This window comes from Somniosus microcephalus, chromosome 3, assembly GCF_052327205.1.
Source record: "Somniosus microcephalus isolate GS21.2 chromosome 3, FLI_Smic_1.0, whole genome shotgun sequence".
NCBI lineage: Eukaryota > Metazoa > Chordata > Chondrichthyes > Squaliformes > Somniosidae > Somniosus > Somniosus microcephalus.
This window is the reverse complement of record NC_140989.1, coordinates 375,789,978-375,811,930: the sequence shown is the minus strand read 5'-3', so window position 1 is coordinate 375,811,930 and position 21,953 is coordinate 375,789,978. Positions and strand designations below refer to the sequence as shown.

Below are 21,953 nucleotides of genomic sequence, written 5' to 3'. Positions count from 1 at the left end.
GGGCGCCCAAAAGGCGTTGCACACTCAAATGACGTCATAATCAGCCTGCGCCCATGAGCAGGTAGCGCCGGCGCTAAATGCACGCTCAATATGGGGCGAGCTAGGCGCCCTGCGCCAGCCCGGAAATTGGCTAGCGCCCCACTTCTCGGCCTCTTTAGGCGTTAATCAGTGGCGCTAACAACCGAATTTCTCCCCCAAAACCTTTTGATGCAAAGCCACCCAACAGAGACAGATCTTCAAAACCGTCAACAAAAGGGAAATAATTTCCCCAAACACTGGGTTCCACTTCCAGTCCATGTGGAAAGGCTCGAATCCAAAGTGCAAATCATTGTCTGTTATCAGCAACAAGCAAATTTTAAATCTGCCGATAAATCTTTAAACAATCTGTTCAGCAAGAGCGGAGCGTTCAATTGAGATAAAAGTGCCCAATGGAGATACTCTGAACCCGGTGAGTGACTTTTCAAATTTAATATGTGAAATGTCAGATAAAGGGGCTTTGACGATAATTCCTTGAAACCAGGAAATATTCTACTAGAGTTCCCGAGACAGGTCAGGAAGAGATTCTCCGGAACAAGAAATAAAGGATGATTAATGTCCCTGTCTAGTGCACCATCGACTGAAATATTTTCAGGACACAATCTCGCTTCTATTTTATTGTAAAAGCTTCGAAGCCTCTGTGTAAAATAAACTCAGGGCAAATTGGATCATTTCTCAGCCGTGGTCAGTCAAGGGTCACAGGTCAGAGTTCACCTGCACTTTCACCTTATTTTATTCTTCACATACAATTAGATTGCCTCCTTTTCTTGCTCCAATTGTCAGGTGTCAGCCATGGCTCAGTGGGCAGCACTCTCGCCTCTGGGTCAGAAGGTCGTGGGTTCAAGTCCCGACTCAAACACAGAATCCAGGCTGACACTCCCAGTGTGACAGTACTGAGGGAGCGCCGCACTGTCAGAGGGGCAGTACTGAGGGAGTGCTGCACTGTCGGAGGGGCAGTACTGAGGGAGTGCTGCACTGTCGGAGGGGCAGTACTGAGGGAGCGCCACACTGTCGGAGGGGCAGTACTGAGGGAGCGCTGCACTGTCGGAGGGGCAGTTCTGAGGGAGCGCTGCACTGTCTGAGGGAGCGCTGCACTGTCGGAGGGGCCAGTACTGAGGGAGCACCACACTGTCGGAGGGGCAGCACTGAGGGAGTGCCGCACTGTCAGAGGGGCAGTACTGAGGGAGCGCCGCACTGTCGGAGGGGCAGTACTGAGAGAGCGCCGCACTGTCGGAGGGGCAGTACTGAGAGAGCGCCGCACTGTCGGAGGGGCAGTACTGAGGGAGCGCTGCACTGTCGGAGGGGCAGTACTGAGGGAGCGCCGCACTGTCGGAGGGGCAGTACTGAGAGAGCGCTGCACTGTCGGAGGGGCAGTACTGAGGGAGCGCCGCACTGTCGGAGGGGCAGTACTGAGGGAGTGCTGCACTGTCGGAGGGGCAGTACTGAGGAAGCGCTGCATTGGCCCGTCCGCCCTCATGTAAATAGAAAAGTGCTTTACAAACAATTAAATACTTTTGAAGTGTCGTCACTGTTGCAACGTAGGAAAAGCGGCAGCGAATTTCCACACAGTGCGATCCCACAAGCTGCAGTGATTGCCAACATGGCCACCCCAGTGCTACCCCTTTCCCCCTCCCTGATCCCCTCCCCCTGAACCCTCCCACACCCACTGCGGAGCCGGATCCGGAGCCCAGGACACTTGCTGCAGGAGCTTTTATTGTCCAGTGTAAAGCGACGAGTCCTTTGCCGGATCTCAGGACACTTTCCCGAGCCGCAAACTCTGATTCTTTGATGCAGCAAATTGCAGTTACAGAGAAATCTGTGCACAGGAAAATCACACAAAGAAAATGTTGTGATTGGCCCATCACTGGAATCCCACAGTGACAGATATATTCACCAACACAAACCGCTCTTCATACAACAACCACATCGCACCTTGTGGGATTGCAATAAAATCACTTCATCTTAATCCAAAAGATCAATAAACGCACTAACGCTCTGGTCGCTGCTCAGGACCATTCCCATAGGGGGCTGATGTGGCCCCCGTGGAGAGACCAGGATAGGAGCCGGATTTCAGAAGGAGGGGGTCGGGGGAAGCGATTACAAAAAACCCAGCGACCAGGATCACACAGCATCGCTCACTGAAGCCCAGGCTGTAGGTCGTTCGAAGCCTCCCCTCACATTCCCTCAGGTCACGATGTACCGACAGAGAGGCCTGGACCCCACTCAGCAACCCCTCGCAGAGAGGGAGGGAGAGAGAGAGAGGGAGTGAGGGAGAGAGTGAGGGCGAGAGAGAGGGAGGGAGGGAGAGGGGGAGGGAGAGAGGGAAGGAGAGAGGGAAGGAGGAGAGAGGGAGAGAGGGAGGGAGAGAGAAGTGTTGCACTGTCGGAGGGGCAGTACTGAGGGAGTGCTGCACTGTCGGAGGGGCAGTACTGAGGGAGTGCGGCACTGTCGGAGGTGCCGTCTTTCGGATGAGACGTTATACTGAGGCCCCGTCTGCTCTCTCAGGTGGATGTAAAAGATCCCAGGACACTATTTGGAAGAAGAGCAGGGGAGTTCTCCCCGGAGTCCTGGACAATATTTATTCCTCCACCAACATCAGTAAAACAGATTGTCTGCTGATTCTCACATTGCTGTTTGCTGTAAAGTTCTTCATTGTCTGTGAAGCGCTTTGGGACGTCCTGAGGGGGTGAAAGGCTCTGTAGAAATCCAAGTCCTTTCTTTCTTTCTTTGTCCCAAAGCTGGACATGGGCCGAGCGGCTGGCGATTGCAGAATGAATATTAGCAGCTGCCTCGGGCCCGCGGGGAGTCAGAGAGTCCAGTCCCCACTGACTGCCCATTCCTTCCGGGCTCTCAGATCCAGTCGGGCTGGGTGGGTGGCTGGGCTCCGGCCTCGGCTCCAGTTTGCCTTTCCCGGGGGGTCGGGGGAGGGGAGCGTGTTCTAACGGCGACGCAGTAAAGGCTGGATTCTCCTGCGCTCTTCGCACCTTCCCGTGAGCGGCCATGGCGCTGGAAGCGGCTCAGAGCGGCGGGCGGCCGTTAGCGGAGGTTAGCAGCGCAGTCAGCGCCAGCAGCAGCCGGTGTAAGGTGGGCTCCCGCGGGGATTGGGAGACGCACCCTCCCGCTTCCTCCCCGCACTGGCCTTTCTCACACAGGAGCCCGGTGTAGGGAGCGAGGCACCGACACCTCCCATTGTCCTCACACACTCCTCCGTTCTGACACCGTGTCAGCAAGTTATCGCACACGCCCGCTGCAAGAGGCCAGAGAAAAGAAAGATCAGCTCATTGACCATCTCCCCACCTTACAGATTGGTTCAACTCTCGCCGCTCCCAGGCTCTCACTGTCACAACAACATTTTATTAGAGAAACATCTCGAAACCCAGAATATAATAAAGAATAGTCAGCCCGGATTGTAAAAGGGAACACGAAGAGGTGAGGAAAGAAGTGAAGAAACAATTAGGAAAGAGGAACTCCACATTTTCATGGAATATCAAAAGCAACAGTAAAGTATTCTCCAGACACATAAATAACAAAATGAAAATCAGGATCGGGATCGGGCCACTGAGGGATACACACGATAAACTGACAGGTAATGACAGCGAAATGGCAGCAATATTGAATCATGACTTTGCCTCGGTGTTTCCCAGGGAGATTAACATGGTGGACATGACACTAGAGGAATAGAGCAAAAAAGATAGAAAGACATTGAAGATGGAAAGGGAAAGATAATTGATAAACTGATCAAACTCAGAGAGGATAAAACCCCTGGTCCGGGTGGATTGTATCCGTGCATATTAAAAGAGGTTAGGGAAGAGATAGCAGGGGCACTGTTACATATATATAAAGATTCATTAGAAAAGGGAATAGTGCCAGAGGACTGGCGGACAGCTGATGTGATTCCTAGATTTAAAGTGGGAGATAGAACAAGTCCAGGGAACTGTAGACCAATTAGCTTATCATCGGTGGTGGGAAAGATTCTTACTCAAAGATGTGATAGAAAAACATCTAGAATCTGAAAATATAATCAAGATTAGTCAGCAAGGATTCCAAAAGGGAAGGTCATGCTTGACCAGGCCTATTGAATTATTTGAAGAAGTAACAGAAAGGGTAGACAAGGGTAACGTAGTAGGTGTAATATATTTGGATTTTCAAAAGGCCTTGGATAAAGTATCGTGTAGTAGAGTCTTGACTAAGGCCAGAGCATGCGGAGTCAGGGGAGAAGTAGCAGAATGGATAGCAAGCTGGCTACAAAACAAAAAACAGAGAATTAAAGGTAATTACTCAGACTGGCAAAAGCTGGGGAATGGTGTTCCAGAAGGATCAGTGCTGGGACCACAGTTGTTCACTATTTACAGAAATGACTCGGACTCGGGAATCGGAAGTATATTTTTAGAATTTGTGGATGACACCAGATTGTGGGGGTGTAGTTAATACAGAGAATGACTGCGACAAAATACAGGAAAACATGAATAAACTCGTAGAATGGGCGAGTAAATGGCCAATGAATTTCAATATCGATAAGAGTGCTGTAGATTCTATTTAACAACAACTTGCATTTATATAGCGCCTTTAACATAGTAAAACATCCCAAGGTGCTTCACAGGAGCGTAAATAAGAGAAAAGTTGGTGCAGAGCCACATAAGGAGCCAATGTAGCTCAGCGAGCACAGGGGGGATGTGTGAATGGAAATAAATTACTGATGAAATACCTAATGTGAGACTGAGGATTAAAGTCTGTGTCCAATTATTGTGGCCAATTCTGGGCACCACACTTTAGGAAGGGTGTCAAGGCCTTGGAGAGGGTGCAGAGGAGATTTACTAGAATGGTGCCAGGGATGAGGGACTTCAGTTATGTGGAGAGACTGGAGAAACTGGGACTGTTCTCCTTAGAGCAGAGAAGGTTAAGGGGAGATTTGATAGAAGTGCTCAAAATAATGCGGAGTATTGATCGAGTAATTAAGGAGAAACTGTTTCCAGTGGCAGGAGGGTCGGTAACCAGAGGACACAGAGTGAAGGGAATTGGCAAAAGAACCAGAGGGGAGATGAGGAGAATGTTTTTACAGCGAGTTGTTGTGATCTGGAATGCGCTGCCTGAAAGGGCGGTGGAAGCAGATTCAACAGTAACTTTCAAAAGGGAATTGGAGAAATAATTGGAGGGAAAGATTTGCAGGGCTCTGGGGAAAGAGCAGGGAGTGGGACTAATTGGAGAGCTCTTTCAAAGAGCCGGCACAGGCACGATGGGCCGAATGGCCTCCTCCTGTGCTGTGTGATTCTATGAAACGTCCCTCACTGAACTCCAGACCTCCCTTTGCAAGGAGCTGTGCCACTAATTGTGTGGCGGGTGATGGGAGGGTCCAGGAGGGTTCACTCACTAAAAGCCTCTGTGATTCCCCCCACGGTATCTCTGCTATCGGATACTCTGCTGACCCTGACACACAGAAGCTGGGGCGGAGTGAGGGGAGGGGCTGGTGCTGGAACGGTTACTTACCTCGACAGCCCCTGTGCCAGTAATATCCGGGCAGGCACTTGTCACACTTGGGCCCTGTTGCCCCCTCCTTACAGTCACAATATCCCGTGTCATTACAGCGATGGTGGAGCGAGCCATCAGGGTGACACTTACAGTCTGCAGAAACAAGACAACACACACACTGCACACGGCTGTTCCCCATAAAACACATCGACACAACCTCAGCCACAGGAATGAGTGCGAGCCGGGACAAGGGAGGGTCAGACTCTGGGGGTGAAACAAGTCTCCAACACTTTACAAACAGCTTCAATCCCCCACACACTGACTGCACACGGCCCGTGTTCCACTCCCTGGGGCCACGGCACAGAATTAACACAGGTTAACAAGGCCCGAAAAAGCAAACCAAGCACTGGGTTCATCACTAGAGGGTAGAATTCACAAGCACAGAAGTGATGTTAAACTTGTATCGAACCTTGGTTAGACCGCACTTGGAGCACTCTGCACAGTTCTGGTCTCCATATTATAAAAAGGATATAGAGGCACTGGAGAAGGTGCAAAATAAGATTCACACGGATGATCCCAGAACTGCGAGGTTATAACTATCAGGAAAGACTGAACAGGCTGGGGCTCTTTTCTCCAGAAAAGAGAAGATTGAGGGGGGACCTGATCGAGGTCTTTAAGACTATGAAGGGGTTTGATCGGGTAGACGTAGAGAAGATGTTTCCATTTGTGGGGAGTCGAAAACTAGGGGCGATAAATATAAGATAGTCACTAATAAATCCCATCAGTAATTCAGGAGAACCTTCTTTACCCAGAGAGTGGTGAGAATGTGGAACTCGCTCCCACAGGGAGTGGTTGAGGAGAATAGCACAGATGTATTGAAGGGGAAGCTGGATAAACACATGAGGGAGAAGGGAATAGAAGGATATGGTGATAGGGTGAGATGAGGAAGGACGGGAGGAGGCTCGAGTGGAGCAGGAACACCGGCACGGACCAGTTGGGCTAAAAGCTCGTGGACAGGTACAAAAAATAATGAGAAAGGCTGATGGAATGTTGTCCTTTCTCTCGGGGGCTGGAACACAAAGGGGAGGAAGTTATGTTCCAGCTGCACAGAGCTCTGGATAGACTGCATCTGGACACTGCGTTCAGCTGTAGACTGCAGGAAGATATCAATAAATTGGTCAGGTGGGCAGAACAGTGGCAAATGGAATTCAATCTGGAGAAGTGTGAGGTAATGCATTTGGGGAAGGCTAACAAGGAAAGGGAATACACATTAAATGGTAGGACACTGAGTAGTGTAGAGGAACAAAGGGACCTTGGAGTGCATGTCCACAGATCACTGAGGGTAGCAGGCCAGGTAGATAAGGTGGTTAAGAAGGCATACGGAATGCTTGCCTTTATTAGCCGTGGCATAGAATACAAGAGCAGGGGGTTATGCTTCAACTGTATAAAACACTAGTTAGGCCTCAGCTAGAGTACTGCGTGCAGTTCTGGTCACCACATTACAGGAAAGATGTGATTGCACTAGAGAGGGTGCAGAGGAGATTTACAAGGATGTTGCTGGGAGTAGAGAATCTTAGCTATGAGGATTCCCTAGAAATAGTAGATGCATTGCTGATCATCTTCCAACATTCGATGGAATCTAATGTTTAGCTAATTCAAAAAAGTTGGTAGAGAGAAAATGGGGAATTACAGACCGGTAAGCCTGACATCGGTAGTGGGGAAAATGCTAGAGTGTGGCGGAGCCACCAAGAGACACTGAACAATCAGTAATCATTCCTTGAACCACTCTGTAGTGCAGTTGTGGACTGCACCTTTAAGCTGTATGTACTTTCTTGTATTTCTGCGTGATGACATCATGACGCCGATCACGTGACCCCCCAGTTGGCGCGGAAAGCGTGATGACGTCATGACGTCGGTTTCCAGTATTTAGTGGCAGTCTTGGAGAGGCTGTAGACCTGCACAGACCTGCTGACATCTGCTCTTGTAGTTTATTAGTTAAAGTAATTTGTTTATTAAAGCTTGATTATTTCGTTTCACTGTGTTGGACTTCGTTATTCGGATAGGAACTTCCGTTCCTACAAGAGTCCATTATAAAAGATGTAATAGCAGAGCACTTGGAAAACAGTGACAGGATCGGACAAAGTTAACATGGATTTACAAAAGGTAAATTGTGCTTGACTAATCTACTGGAATTTTTTGAGGATGTAACTGGTAAAATAGATAAGGGAGAACCAGTGAATGTGGTGTATTTGGACTTTCAGAAGGCTTTCGACAAGGTCGCGCATAAGAGATTAGCGTGTAAAGTTAAGGCACATGGGATTGGGGGCAAGGTATTGACTTGGATAGAGAACTGGTTGGCAGACAGAAAGCAAAGAGTTGGAATAAACGGGTCTTTTTCCGAGTGGCAGGCAGTGACTAGTGGGGTACCGCAGGGATCGGTCCTTCGGCCCCAGCTATCACAATATATATTAATGATCTAGAAAAGGGAACAAGATGTAATATCTCCAAGTTTGTAGACGATACAAAGCTGGGTGGGCGTGTGTGCTGTGAGGAGGATGCCGAGAAACTCCAGGATGATTTGGCCAGGTTGGGTGATTGGGCAGAAGCATGGCAGATGCAATATAACATGGATAAATGTGAGATTATCCACTTTGGTGTCAAAAACAGGAAGGCAGATTATTATCTGAATGGTAATAGATTGGGAGAAGGGGAAGTGCAACAAGACCTGGGTGTCCTTGTGCACCAGTCGCTGAAGGTAAGCATGCAGGTGCAGCAGGTGGTTAAGAAGGCAAATGGTGTGTTGGTCTTCGTAGCGAGAGGGTTTGAGTACAGGAACAAGGATGTCTTGCTGCAGTTGTACAGGGCCTTGGTGAGACCACATCTTGAGTATTGTGTGCAGTTTTGGTTGCCTTATCTGAGGAAGGATGTTCTTGCCATGGAAGGAGTTCAGCGAAGATTCACCAGGCTGATACCTGGGATGGCAGGAATGACGTATGATGAGAGATTGGGTCGATTGGGCTTATACTCGCTGGAGTTTAGAAGAATGAGAGGGGATCTCATTGAAACTTATAAAATTCTGACAGGACTGGACAGACTAGATGCAGGAAAGATGTTCCCGATGGTCGGGGAGTCCAGAACCAGGGGTCACAGTCTAAGGATAAGGGGTAAGCCATTTAGGACTGAGATGAGGAGGAATTTCTTCACCCAGAGAGTGGTGAACCAGTGGAATTCTCTACCACAGAAGGCAGTAGATTCCGATTCATTAAATATATTCATGAAGGAGTTGGATATATTTCTTAAGTCTAAAGGGATCAAGGGATATGGGGAGAAGGCAGGGACAGGGTACTGAATTTGGATGATCAGCCATGATCACATTGAATGGCGGAGCAGGCTCGAGGGGCCGAATGGCCTACTCCTGCTCCTATCTTCTATGTTTTTATGTTTCTATGAGGAAAGACTGGATAGGCTGGGTCTGTTTTCCTTGGAACAGAGGAGGCTGAGGGGAGACCTTATTGAGGTGTATAAAATTATGAGGGGCCTAGATAAAGTGGATAGAAAGGACCTGTTTCCCTTAGCAGAGGGGTCAAAAACCAGGGGGCACAGATTTAAAGTAATTGGTGGAAGGTTTAGAGGGGATTTGAGGGGAAATGTCTTCACCCAGAGGGTTGTGGGGGTCTGGAACTCACTGCCTGAAAGGGTGGTAGAGGCAGGAACCCGAACCACATTTAAAAAGTACTTGGATGTGCACTTGGGATGTTCTAACCTGCAGGGCTACGGACCAAGAGCTGGGAAGTGGGATTAGGCTGGATAGCTCTCTGTTGGCCGGCGTGGACACGATGGGCCGAATGGCCTCCTTCCGTGCTGTAACTTTCTATGATTCTATGAGTTCAGGGCCCGACCCTCAGGAAGGATAGACTGGCCTTGGAGGGGGAGCGGCCCAGATTCACCAGACTGACACCGGGGCTAAAAGGGTTAAATTCTGAGGCCAGGCTGCACAGACTGGGCTTGTATTCCCCTGAGTTAAAGGGTGATCTAATCGAGGTGTTTAAGATGATTAAAGGAGTTGATCGGTTCGATAGAGAGAAACTATTTCCTCTGGTGGGGGGAGTCCAGAACAAGGGGGCAGAACCTTAAAATTAGAGCCAGGCCGTTCAGGGGTGATGTCAGGAAGCACTTCTTCACACAAAGGGCAGTGGGAATCTGGAACTCTCTCCCTCAGAGAGCTGTTGAGGCTGGGGGTCAATTGGAAATTTCAGAACTGAGATTGATGGATTTTTGTTGGGTAAGGGCATTAAGGGTTACGGAACCGAGGCGGGTTGATTGAGTTACGATACAGATCAGCCCTGATCGAACTGGATGGTGGAACCAGCTCGCAGGGCTGAATGGCCTCCTCCTGTTTCTATGTTCCTATGAATGGCCTGTTTCTGTGCTGTACATTCTGTGTAATTCTGTGTGTGGAGAATGGGAGGAGATGAGGAAATGGAGAGAGGATTGTTGTTGGACACTGGGGGGAGGGGCAACATTGAGCAGAGGCGAGCGACGCTGCTACGAGTCGGGATGGTCGTTTACCGAGAATACAGACAACATACAAATTCCTGAAAAACAATGGAGACAGGGAGGGAACGGTTATATCATCAAAACACAGGGCTTTCGATTCACCTCAACAAAGCAAGGGCCAGGCCTCATTGTTAGGGAAAGGCTGGACCAAGCTTCATCGCTAGGGAAAGGCTGGACCAGGCCTCATCGCTAGGGAAAGCCTGGACCAGGCCCCATCGCTCGGGAAAGCCTGGACCAGGCCACATCGCTAGGGAAAGCCTGGACCAGGCCTCATCGCTAGGGAAAGGTTGGACCAGGCCTCATCGCTAGGGAAAGACTGGACCAGGCCTCATCGCTATGGAAAGACTGGACCAGGCCCCATCGCTGGGGAAAGGCTGGACCAGGCCCCATCGCTCGGGAAAGACTGGACCAGGCCTCATCGCTAGGGAAAGGCTGGACCAGGCCTCATCGCTAGGGAAAGGCTGGACCAGGCCTCATCGCTAGGGAAAGGATGGACAAGGCCCCATCGCTCGGGAAAGGCTGGACCAGGCCTCATCGCTAGGGAAAGGATGGACAAGGCCCCATCGCTCGGGAAAGGCTGGACCAGGCCTCATCGCTAGGGAAAGGCTGGACCAGGCCTCATCGCTAGGGAAAGGCTGGACCAGGCCCCATCGCTAGGGAAAGGCTGGACCAGGCCTCATCGCTAGGGAAAGGCTGGACCAGGCCTCATCGCTAGGGAAAGGCTGGACCAGGCCTCATCGCTAGGGAAAGGTTGGACCAGGCCTCATCGCTAGGGAAAGGCTGGACCAGGCCTCATCGCTAGGGAAAGGCTGGACCAGGCCTCATCACTAGGGAAAGGCTGGACCAGGCCTCATCGCTAGGGAAAGGCTGGACCAGGCCTCATCACTAGGGAAAGACTAGACCAGGCCCCATCGCTAGGGAAAGGCTGGACCAGGCCTCGTTGCTAGGGAAAGGTTGGGTTGGGGCCTAGTCACTGGGGAAAGGGGAGCTGATTTCCGACACCCTTTTGCTCAGCCCTATCGAAGGTATTTTCTTTGTTTCTTTATCTTGTTTCGGGCTGAAAGCAGAAGGGTGAAGGAAGGAGGCGAGAGCGGAGATTGTAACAGGAACTGACCGAGGCAAACGTTGTGGTGGTCCAGCTGTGCTGAAGGGTTTCGGTGGAAGCCCAGCCGGCATAACTGGCAGTGTCGCCCTCTAGTGTTGTGCTTACAGCTCACGCAAATGGCGGTGGAGAACAGCTCGAGGTAACTGCACCGGTTCGAGTGGCCAAAGCATTCGCAGTCTTGCAAGGAAAAGACAGAGAGTGTAGACGGCACGTAGACAGGACGTAGATGGGTCGCAGACTGCGAGAGGGTCACATGCTGCAGGAATGAGAGGTGGGGAGGAAATGGCTGGAATGGGAGGGAGGGAACACTGAGGCTTTTAGCAGTGAGGGGAGAACATCAGACTCCCGGCTAGTTACGGTTTGCAGTGAATCAGACAGATGGCAATGGATGGTCCCAATCCCGGGTTTTAAGGGTCCTGTGCCGGGTTTTATACAGTACTGCCAAGTTAGGGGCCTTTCAGTCATGGCTCAGTGGGCAGCACTCTCGCCTCGGAGTCAGAAGGTCGTGGGTTCAAGTCCCACTCCAGAGACTCGAGCCCATAATCCAGACCAAAACTAATGCAGTACTGAGGGAGTGCTGCACTGTCGGAGGGGCAGTACTGAGGGAGCGCTGCACTGTCGGAGGGGCAGTACTGAGGGTATGATGCACTGTCGGAGGGGCAGTACTGAGGGAGCGCTGCACTGTCGGAGGGGCAGTACTGAGGGAGCCCTGCACTGTCGGAGGGGCAGTACTGAGGGTGTGATGCACTGTCGGAGGGGCAGTGCTGAGGGAGCGCTGCACTGTCGGAGGGGCAGTACTGAGGGAGCCCTGCACTGTCGGAGGGGCAGTACTGAGGGAGCCCTGCACTGTTGGAGGGGCAGTACTGAGGGTGTGATGCACTGTCGGAGGGGCAGTACTGAGGGAGCCCTGCACTGTCGGAGGGGCAGTACTGAGGGAGCCCTGCACTGTCGGAGGAGCAGTACTGAGGGAGTGCGACACTGTCGGAGGGGCAGTACTGAGGGAGCCCTGCACTGTTGGAGGGGCAGTACTGAGGGTGTGATGCACTGTCGGAGGGGCAGTACTGAGGGAGCCCTGCACTGTCGGAGGGGCTGTACTGAGCGAACACTATATGAGAGCTCTTACCCTGCTCTGGGTTCACGACGTCTAGTGATGAGATTCTTGACCATTGGAAGGTCTTATGGCTGGAGGAGTGAAGAGATCTCGGAGGGTCTTATGGCTGGAGGATGTTACAGAGACAGGGAGGAGTGAGACCATGGAGGGATTTGAACGTGAGGATGAGAATTATAAATTGGAGGTGTTGCTGGACCGGGAGCCTGTGTTGTAGCTCGAAGCGGATCAATCACTAATTAGTGGGAATCTGGTCCGCGGAGCCGATGATTTTATGGGGTGAGGCCGGTGACAGGCTGTTATTATGGGATTTCGGTACATTCGAGTAGGTTGAGGGTTTGAAAGGCAAACTGTGTAATGCAGGATGTGACTGAGTCTCCCTGATATTATTCAGCGTGATTCAATCCAGCAACAACACGCTCAGTAATTCAGCACAAAATGGAGATTCATCGCCAGACATTAGAACTAGTTTATCTTTCGTTAACTTTGTGTCGGTGATGAAGGTTTGAGTGTCTGTTTCTTCCTGTAGGTTCTGGCTGTCCCTGGGCAGGAAGGAGGCTAGTTTGGGGTCAAAGTGTAACATTTCGTAGAAGGCCAAAGTGCCCCAGTCCCCCAGTCCCGGTCAGTGTGGGGAGTTATGGTCACTCCCGGTCAGTGTGGGGAGTTATGGTCACTCCCGGTCAGTGTGGGGACTTACGGTCACTCCCAGTCAATATGGGGAGTTATGGTCACTCCCGGTCAGTGTGGGGAGTTATGGTCATTCCCGGTCAGTGTGGGGAGTTATGGTCACTCTGCTCCTGGCCACTATAGGGAGTTATGGTCACTCCCGGTCAGTGTGGAGAGTTATGGTCACTCCCGGTCAGTATGGGGAGTTATGGTCACTCTGCTCCCAGTCAGTATAGGGAGTTATGGTCACTCCTGTTCAGTGTGGGGAATTATGGTCACTCCCGGTCAGTATGGGGAGTTATGGTCACTCCCGGTCAGTGTGGGGAGTTATGGTCACTCCCGGTCAGTATGGGGAGTTATGGTCACTCCCGGTCAGTATGGGGCGTTATGGTCACTCCCGGTCAGTATTGGGAGTTATGTTCAATCCCGGTAAGTATGGGGAGTTATGGTCACTCCCGGTCAGCGTGGGGAGTTGCGGTCACTCCCGGTCAGTGTGGGGAGTTACATTCACTCCCGGTCAGTATGGGGAGTTACGGTCACTCCCGGTCAGTGTGGGGAGTTATGTTCACTCCCGGTCAGTGTGGGGAGTTATGGTCACGCTGCTCCCAGTCAGTCTGGATGCTGGTTTGGGGGTTTAATGTGACGGATGGTTTGGAATGACATGGACAGCATGCGAAGGGTTAAATAAATGGGAACGAGTTGATGCAAAATCCGGGAACAAAGGGGAACAGATTGAGGCCGAGACACTCACCCAGCTCCCATTTCTGTATCTGGGATAACGGGATTACAACAAATCCCCATTGATCTCGGGCTCAGCAACCAAACGGCTTTCTACAAATATTCCCTCCACTTCCCACTGAATGTTCTCACTGAGACAGAGTTAAGAAGCACTTTCCTCTCAGCTAAGATGTGCATCGTAAATATTACAACTTCCCTGCTTCGTATCTGCTGCACCGCTCGAGGAGATTATACTTTACTCCATAGATACAGGAACAAGCAGACTCCTGATCCCAGCCCCCGCTCACACTCAGACCCTGCTCACACTCAGCCCCTGCTCACACTCAGACCCTGCTCACACTCAGACCCTGCTCACACCCACACATGTTCACACTCAGCCCCTGCTCACACCTACACCTGCTCACACTCAGCCCCTGCTCACACCTACACCTGCTCACACTCAGCCCCTGCTCACACTCAGCCCCTGTTCACACCTACACCTCTTCACACTCAGCCCCTGCTCACACCTACACCTGCTCACACTCAGACCCTGCTCACACCTACACCTGTTCCTCGGTCAGTGAGAGATGAGGGAGGTTTGAGGGGAAGGGTTTGTTCCAGATACTGAAATGGGCTCTGGGTCAGCAGGTCACAGGTCAGAGAGCGTAGGTCCTACTTACGGCCACTCGCGACGGTGTCAGGGAGGCCTGGAGAGGGAAACAGAAACAAAGAGAGTTAGAGAGACGTCTGATTAACAATCTGTCTCCATAAACACACTAATCCAACCCATCACATGGAGTGTTGATGAGATGGACCTCACTCAAACTCAGGAACAATGAAGTGATGGGGATTGGCGGGCTGCATCCTCTGAGCACTCACACCAGCCCTGGGTCACACCAGCTAGAGATGCTAAAGAGCTGACGGAAGGTGAGCCTGAGGTTAGTCCGTGGCTCCGTTCCCACTCCGTGTGATTAGTGTGTAAGTCCGCAGGGTTAATAGGTAAGGGTGTCAGTCATCACACAGACCCCTCGCTCACTGCCCAGTCCTCTCACTGTCTGTATATTGATCTCGGGACATTCCACACACAGCAATGGCCACAGATGTCCCTCACAACCTTCACTTCCTGATCTGCTTCAGATATTGATTACACAGAGGCTTATTCTCCTTTCACCCTCCCCAGCTGTTCCCCAGATGTTCATCCAGCCATTAACATTCCATTCTCACATCAGTCTGCACCTCACTGCTGGCTCTGTATCTGTGTGTGTGTCCGGAGAGAGATTTCAGCAAAAATCACCCATGGGCTATTATAACCTCACCCTCTACATAATGCCAGCGATTCCAGCTCGCTCACTGACTCCCACATCACATTGATAGAGGCGCTCGAAATCAGGAGGGGTTTGATTGAGTAAATAAGGAGAAACTGTTTCCAGTGGCAGGAGGGTCGGTAACCAGAGGACACAGAGTGAAGGGAATTGGCAAAAGAACCAGAGGGGAGATGAGGAGAATGTTTTTACAGCGAGTTGTTGTGATCTGGAAGGCGCTGCCTGAAAGGGCGGTGGAAGCAGATTCAATAGGAACTTTCAAAAGGGAATTGGAGAAATACTTGGAGGGAAAGATTAGCAGGGCTGTGGGGAAAGAGCCGGGAGTGGGACTAATTGGAGAGCTTGTCTCTCTCTCTCTTTATTTCTTTCTCTTACTTTCTGTCTCTTTATTACTTTCTCTCTCTCTCTCTCCTACCCTCTTTCTATCTCCCTGTTTTTTCTCACTTTCTGTTTCTTGTTTCTTTACCTTCTCTTTCACGCTTTCCTTATCTTTCTTTCTCTGTTTCTCTTTTTCTCTCTCCCCCTAACTTTCCTTCTCTCCCTCTGCCCTCACTCTCCTCCCTCTATCTCTCCCTCGCTCTCTCCCCCTCCCTCCCTCTCTCTCCCCCTCCCTCTCTCTCCCCCTCCTTCTCTCTCCCCCTCCCTCTCTCTCTCTCTCTCTCTCCCTCTCCCTCTCTCCCCCTCCTTCTCTCTCTCTCCCCCTCCCTCCCCCCTCTCTCTTACCTTCTCTCTCCTTTTCCCTCTCTCACCCTCTCGCTCTCTCACCCCTCCTTCTCTCTCCCCCTCCTTCTCTCTCCCCCTCCCTCTCTCTCCCTCTCCCTCTCTCCCTCCCCCTCTCCCCTCCCTCTCTCCCTCCCCCTCTCCCCTTCCTCTCTCTCTCCCTCCCTCTCCCCTTCCTCTCTCTCTCCCTCCCTCTCCCTCTCTCTCACTCCCTTCCTCTCACGCTCCCCCTTTCTCTGTCTGTCTCACCCTCTCTCTCACCGTCTCTCCCTCTACCCCTCTCATGCTCCCCCTCTCTCTCTCCCTCTCCATCTCTCTCCCCCTCTCGCTCCCTCCCCCTCTCCTCCTCTCCCTCCCCCTCTCCCCATCTCTCCCCCTCTCTCCCCCTCTCTCTCCCTCTCTCCTCCCCTCTCTCCCTCTCTCGCCCCCCCCTCTCTCTCTCTCTCTCCCCCTCTCTCTCCCTCTCTCCTCCCCTCTCTCCCTCTCTCGCCCCCCCCCCTCTCTCTCTCTCTCTCTCTCCCTCCCTCCCTCTCCCCCCCTCTCCCCCCTCTCTCAGTGGGCTGTGGGCTCGGACTCTGTTCCTCTTCCCTGGGCCTGGACAATCTCCCGCTGGGATCGCTCTTTCCACATTAACACAATCACAACCATCCATTGGGTTGTATTTTGGAGTCGACGCGTTGCGGGGAGTTGGGCTGAGAATGAAATCTGAAGCGATCTTGCGCCGGCACTGGGCCTGGCCGGGAAGCTCGGGTTACTCACACACATTGACCGTCCCTTTGGGGATTGGGAGGTACGAGCCCGCTCTCCACGCTCCGCCTTGAAAGCCTTTCTTGCATCTCCCGCAGTCCGGCCCCGTCGTGTTGTGCTCGCACTCGCAACTCAGCTTCCCCTTCTCCAAGATACAGTTGTTGGCGTGAAGATTGCACTTACACCTGGCAAAAAACAAGGGCAGCTGCTTTCAAATGGGCTGAGCAGCTGGGTTAGACTCGGGACTCTCCGCTCCGGGACTCCGCTCTCCCTTTCCCAGCTCAGCTCTCCCGACACCAACACTTTCTGACACTTATTGCATTTCAAACTGTTCCAGGCCCCTCAGAGCAAGAGCTTGCATTGATAGAGCGCCTCTCACCCTCAGCACATCCCACAAAAGCACCTCATTGGCTGTAAAGCTCTTTGGGACGTCGTGAGAGGCGCTATAGAAATGCAAGCTCATTCTCCCTTAACAACAACACCTGCAACTACAACAACAACTTGTATTTCTATAGCGCCTGTAACTAGTGAAACCTCCCAAGGTGCTTCACAGGAGCGTAAATCAGACAAAAACTGACCCCGAGCCCCATAAGGTGATATTAGGACAGGTGACCAAAAGCTGGGTCAAAGAGGGAGGTTTTAAGGAGCGTCTTAAAGGAGGAGAGAGAGGCGGAGAGGTTTCGGGAGGGAATTCCAGAGCTTAGGGCCCAGGCAGCTGAAGGCACGGCCGCCAATGGTGGAGCGAAGGGAGTGGGGGATGGACAAGAGGCCAGAATTGAAGGACTTGAAGGAGCGCAAAGATCTCGGAGAGTTGTGGGGCTGGAGGAGGTTACAGAGATAGGGAGGGGCGAGGACCTGGAGGGATTTGAAAACAAGGATGAGAATTTTAAAATTGGACTGGGAGCCAATGTAGGTCAGTAATAACAACCACTTGCATTTATATAGCGCCTTTAACACAGTAAAATGTCCCAAGGTGCTTCACAGGAGCGTAGCTCGGACAGAATGTGACACCAGGACACATGAGGAGGAGACACTCGGAGCGGAGACTGAAGATGAAGACTGAAAGACTGATAATCTCCACCTTGCCTCTTCTCCTGGGTCAGTCCCCACTTTCCCCAATTTCACCCAAATACCAAACGGGCCAGATTGTCCCAGGGTTTGCTCAGAAAGGGTTAAACCTGGGAATCTCTTCAAAGGTTTAAACTGAAACCATTCAATTCCCGCCGGGCGAGGAGCAGCCGGGAGTCCAGGAGGTGTAAATTACCAGTAATTGATGATTGAGGAATCATTAAATATTAACTCTGTTACAACTCAACACTAAACTAATAGCAGCCACATCTTTTGCTGGATGTTTATAAACTATCATTAATAATCCACGACAAGGCCTTGGACAACGTGGACCACTTTCCGTACCTCGGGAGCCCACTGTCAACAAGGGCAGATGTCGATGACGAAGTCCAACACCGCCTTCAGTGTGCCAGTGCAGCCTTCGGTCGCCTGAGGAAGAGAATGTTTGAAGACCAGGACCTCAAACCCAGCATCAAGCTCATGGTCTACAGAGCAGCAGTGATACCCGCCCTGCTGTATGCCTCAGAGACATGGACCATGTACAGCAGGCACCTCAAAGCACTGGAGAGGTACCACCAACGCTGCCTCCGCAAGATCCTGCAAATCCATTGGCAGGATAGGTGCACCAACGTCAGTGTTCTCGCTCAGGCCAACATCCCCAGCATCGAAGCTTTGACCATGCTCGATCAGCTCCGATGGATGGGTCACATTGTCCGCATGCCCGATACGAAACTCCCAAAACAAGCGCTCTACTCGGAGCTCCGGCACGGCAAGAGAGCCCCAGGTGGGCAGAGGAAATGCTTCAAGGACACCCTCAAAGCCTCCTTGAAAAAGTGTAACATCCCCACCGACACCTGGGAATCCCTGGCCCAAGACCGCACAAAGTGGAGGAGAAGCATCCGGGAAGGCGCCGAACACCTCGAGTCTCTTCGCTGGGAGCAAGCGGAAGCCAAGCGCAGGCAGTGCAAGGAGCGCACGTCAACCCAAGCACCCCACCCACCCGCCCCTTCAACCACTGTCTTCCCCACCTGTGACAGAGACTGTAGGTCCCGCACTGGACTCATCAGTCACCTGAGAACTCATTTTTAATGTGGAAGCAAGTCATCCTCGGTTCCGAGGAACTGCCTAAGATGATTAATTCATTCATTTGAAGATTGAACTCCCTGTCGTGGTTACAGTGTTAGTTAATCGTGAGCTACAGGTTCCGATCAGGTGAATGAGCAACATTCAGTGAGAGAATGAGTGGTTTACACAACAAATTACTCTCCTTTCCCACACTAATCTCCAGGAAACGGGAGAGTAAAACTGACAGAAGCGGATATCAGTGATTCAGGATATAAAGAGGAAGCACAGGCTGAGATTTGGGATCAGTGGGATAGATTCGCTGATCTACTTTACTCCTGGACAATCCTACAATCCAAAAGATGAAAGGGTGGATTTTAACCCCGCCCCACACAGCGGGAACTCTGTCCCGGGCTCCTCCACTCTCCCGATCACAAACTCCTCAACCTCGGACCCCGGGAGTGAATCCCACAGCCTCACCACTCTCTGTGTGAAGACGTTTCTCCTGCCCTCTCTCCTCAATCTCTCACATTTAATCTTTCTCTGGCCCCTCATTCTAAGGAAGAATGACCTTACATTTCTACAGAGCATTTCACCACCTCAGGACGTCCCAAAGCGCTTCACAGCCAATGAAGTACTTCTGAAGTGTGCTCACTGTTGTAATGTTGGAAACGCAGCAGCCAATTTGTGCACAGCAAGATCCCACAAACAGCAATGTTTCTGTCCCTAAACCTCTCTACCTCTCTCTCCCCCTTTGAGACGCTGCTAAAAATCTCCCTCTTTGACCCAGCTTTTGGTCACCTGTCCTAATATCTCCTTCTGTGTCTCGGGGTCAAAGTTCGCTCTGATTTACGCTCCTGTGAAGCACCTTGGGATGTTTTACTATGTTAAAGGCGCTATATAAATGCAGGTTGCTGTTGTTCAGTAAATGCGGTTTGGAACGGCCCAAAGTGCTGTGACGGTCTCTGTGCCGTGAAGCGTGAGAACGCTGGTCTCGGTGACTCTGTGCTAACAGCATCGAGCCGCTGTTTAACTCACTGCGAAGGTGAAGCTTCACAATCCACAGATTGTACCTTGCACAGTCAGCAAGTTGGCAGTTCTGGGCACTGTTTGCTAAACTAAGCAGAAACCCAGAGAGTTCCTTGGAGTCAAATTAACAGCAGCGTAAACATTTCACTGCTCCTGTTCTCTAATTAGTGTCTGAAGATTCTCCGCAACTAAAAGCTGGAGCGAGTCTCCCAGAAGCTGAGTGTAGAATAATGAGGGAATGGCTCCGAGCCCCGGAGATTGTGTGATGGGTGGATGGGAACTCACTGACCCAGACTGAATATAGATTGAACACGAAGGGAGCGTTCAGTCAGAATAATTCATCAAATCAGGAAGGGCTTTGATAGATTAAATAGGGAGAAACTGTTTCCAGTGGCAGGAGGGTCGGTAACCAGAGGACACAGAGTGAAGGGAATTGACAAAAGAACCAGAGGGGAGATGAGGAGAATGTTTTTACAGCGAGTTGTTGTGATCTGGAATGCGCTGCCTGAAAGGGTGGTGGAAGCAGATTCAATAATAACTTTCAAAAGGGAATTGGAGAAATACTTGAAGGGAAGAGATTAGCAGGGCTGTGGGGAAAGAGCAGGGAGTGGGACTAATTGGAGAGCTCTTTCAAAGAGCCGGCACAGGCACGATGGGCCGAATGACCTCCTCCTGTGCTGTCTGATTCTCTGACTCTCTGAATCCTGATGAGGCTGGAGGTCGGCAGTGTTGAAAGTAAAGGGACAGATTCTGCTCGCTCCGTGCTGCTCGATTGGCTGAACACTGAGCAGGAAATCGCTGCCTCATCACCAGCCAGCCAGCAGGACTCTGAAAGCTCGCTAACGAGCCCATCACCAGGGGCAGGGGGAGCTGTCACAGTGCTGGTCTGTGCACACTGTCACTGAGCCATTCAGGGAAGCTTTCGCACCCCACACAGGGGCAGCTGACGGTGCCGAGTGGGCCGGGGGAGGGATCCCGATCTATCGCTGGAAAACTTCCCCAGTTACCGAGCGCCCACATCAGCGACTCGGAGCAGAAGCGGTGAGGAGCTCTCACCCTCCGGCAATCTCCGATAGAGTGAGAGCCACTCCAGATGTTAGACCCGATAGAGCGTCCTCCAGATGTTGGCCCTGATAGAGGGTCCTCCAGATGTTGGCCCTGTGGGTGTCCCCCAGATGTTGGACCGGTGAGTGTCCCCCAGATGTTGGCCCTGATAGAGTGCCCTCTAGATGTTGGCCCTGTGAGTGCCCCCCAGATGTTGGCCCTGATAGCGTGTCCCCTAGACGCTGTCTCTGGTAGAGTGCCCTCCAGATGTTGGCCCTGTGAGTGCCCCACAGATGTTGGCCCTGTGTGTTTCCCCAGATGTTGGACTGACACGGCGCCCCCTGGGTGTGAAATGTGGGGTCAGCGACTCTGGCCAGAAGGGGCGAGGAGCTCTCACCGCCCGCGAATGTCCAGGTTGGAGATGGCGTAGAAGTATTTGGAGAGGTTGTGCTGGTCAACACTGGTGGCCCCAGTGGCCGGCCGGAGCAGCCTGACCCGCAGGTCGGTCAGGGTGAAGAAGTCTCTCAGGTCCTTGGTGGTGTCCAGCTGGCCATATAGCGAGGCCATGTCGTGGAGACGGGGCCCCCCGAACAGGGCGAAACGCTCCTGGATCTCGAAGCGAACCATCTTGTCCCTCTTCCACACGTAGCCCCTGGAGTACTCCTCCGTGCAGATCGTGTCCAGCACCAAGGCCGGGCTCAGATCCCGGGCCGTTCTTGGCTCCATCCCGAAGGAGGTGAGGCAGTCGGCCGCGTAGAACTGGTAGGGCTGCCACGTCCGGCCGTGGTCCAGAGATTTCTCCAGGACCATCTGCTCCGGCCGGCCCGACTCGAAGGTGATGACGATGTCCTCGGTCAGCTCGATGCTCTTGCCCCAGGACAGAGTGATGTTGATCAGGAGGGGCTCGGGGAAACTCCTCCAGGAGACACTTTGCCAAAAGGTGTTGGGAATCCGCCCCTCGTCATCCAGCATCAGCTCGGGCGGGTGTGCGAGCTCGGGCGTGTGAGCGTCACACTCATTGTTGCACATGTATGGGTTCTCCTGGAAATGGAGATGGGAACAACACGGGTTCGATACAGAGTAAAGCTCCCTCTTCACTGCCTCATCAAACACTCCCAGGGCAGGTACAGCACGGGTTAGATACAGAGTAAAGCTCCCTCTACACTGTCCCATCAAACACTCCCAGGGCAGGTACAGCACAGGTTAGATACAGAGTAAAGCTCCCTCTACACTGTCCCATCAAACACTCCCAGGGCAGGTACAGCACAGGTTAGATACAGAGTAAAGCTCCCTCTACACTGTCCCA

At 51.9% G+C, this 21,953-nt stretch overlaps 2 protein-coding genes across 2 annotated transcripts in view; one reads left to right on the top strand and one right to left on the bottom strand.

Moving 5' to 3' along the window:
- Positions 1 to 21,953, top strand: part of LOC147122453 (netrin-G1-like) — a 985,713-nt gene that overhangs the window by 531,549 nt on the left and 432,211 nt on the right. The gene's annotated exons all lie outside the window — the stretch shown is intronic.
- Positions 2,576 to 21,676, bottom strand: LOC147122454 (netrin-G1-like). Its single transcript, XM_085983607.1, has 5 exons — positions 21,045 to 21,676; positions 16,457 to 16,629; positions 14,336 to 14,362; positions 5,521 to 5,655; positions 2,576 to 3,283 (listed from the first exon to the last, which is right to left on the bottom strand). The coding sequence occupies exons 1-5, from the start codon at positions 21,674 to 21,676 to the stop codon at positions 3,054 to 3,056; spliced, it is 1,197 nt and encodes a 398-aa protein (XP_085839733.1). The 3' UTR covers positions 2,576 to 3,053.

Coding starts and splice junctions, on each gene's coding strand:
- LOC147122454 (XM_085983607.1), bottom strand. CDS start 21,676: ATGTGCAACAATGAGTGTGACGCTCACACGCCCGAGCTCGCACACCCG. Junction 16,630..21,044: donor AACCTGGACATTCGCGGGCG/GTGAGAGCTCCT, acceptor GTTTTTTGCCAG/GTGTAAGTGCAATCTTCACG. Junction 14,363..16,456: donor CAAAGGGACGGTCAATGTGT/GTGAGTAACCCG, acceptor TTCCCTCTCCAG/GCCTCCCTGACACCGTCGCG.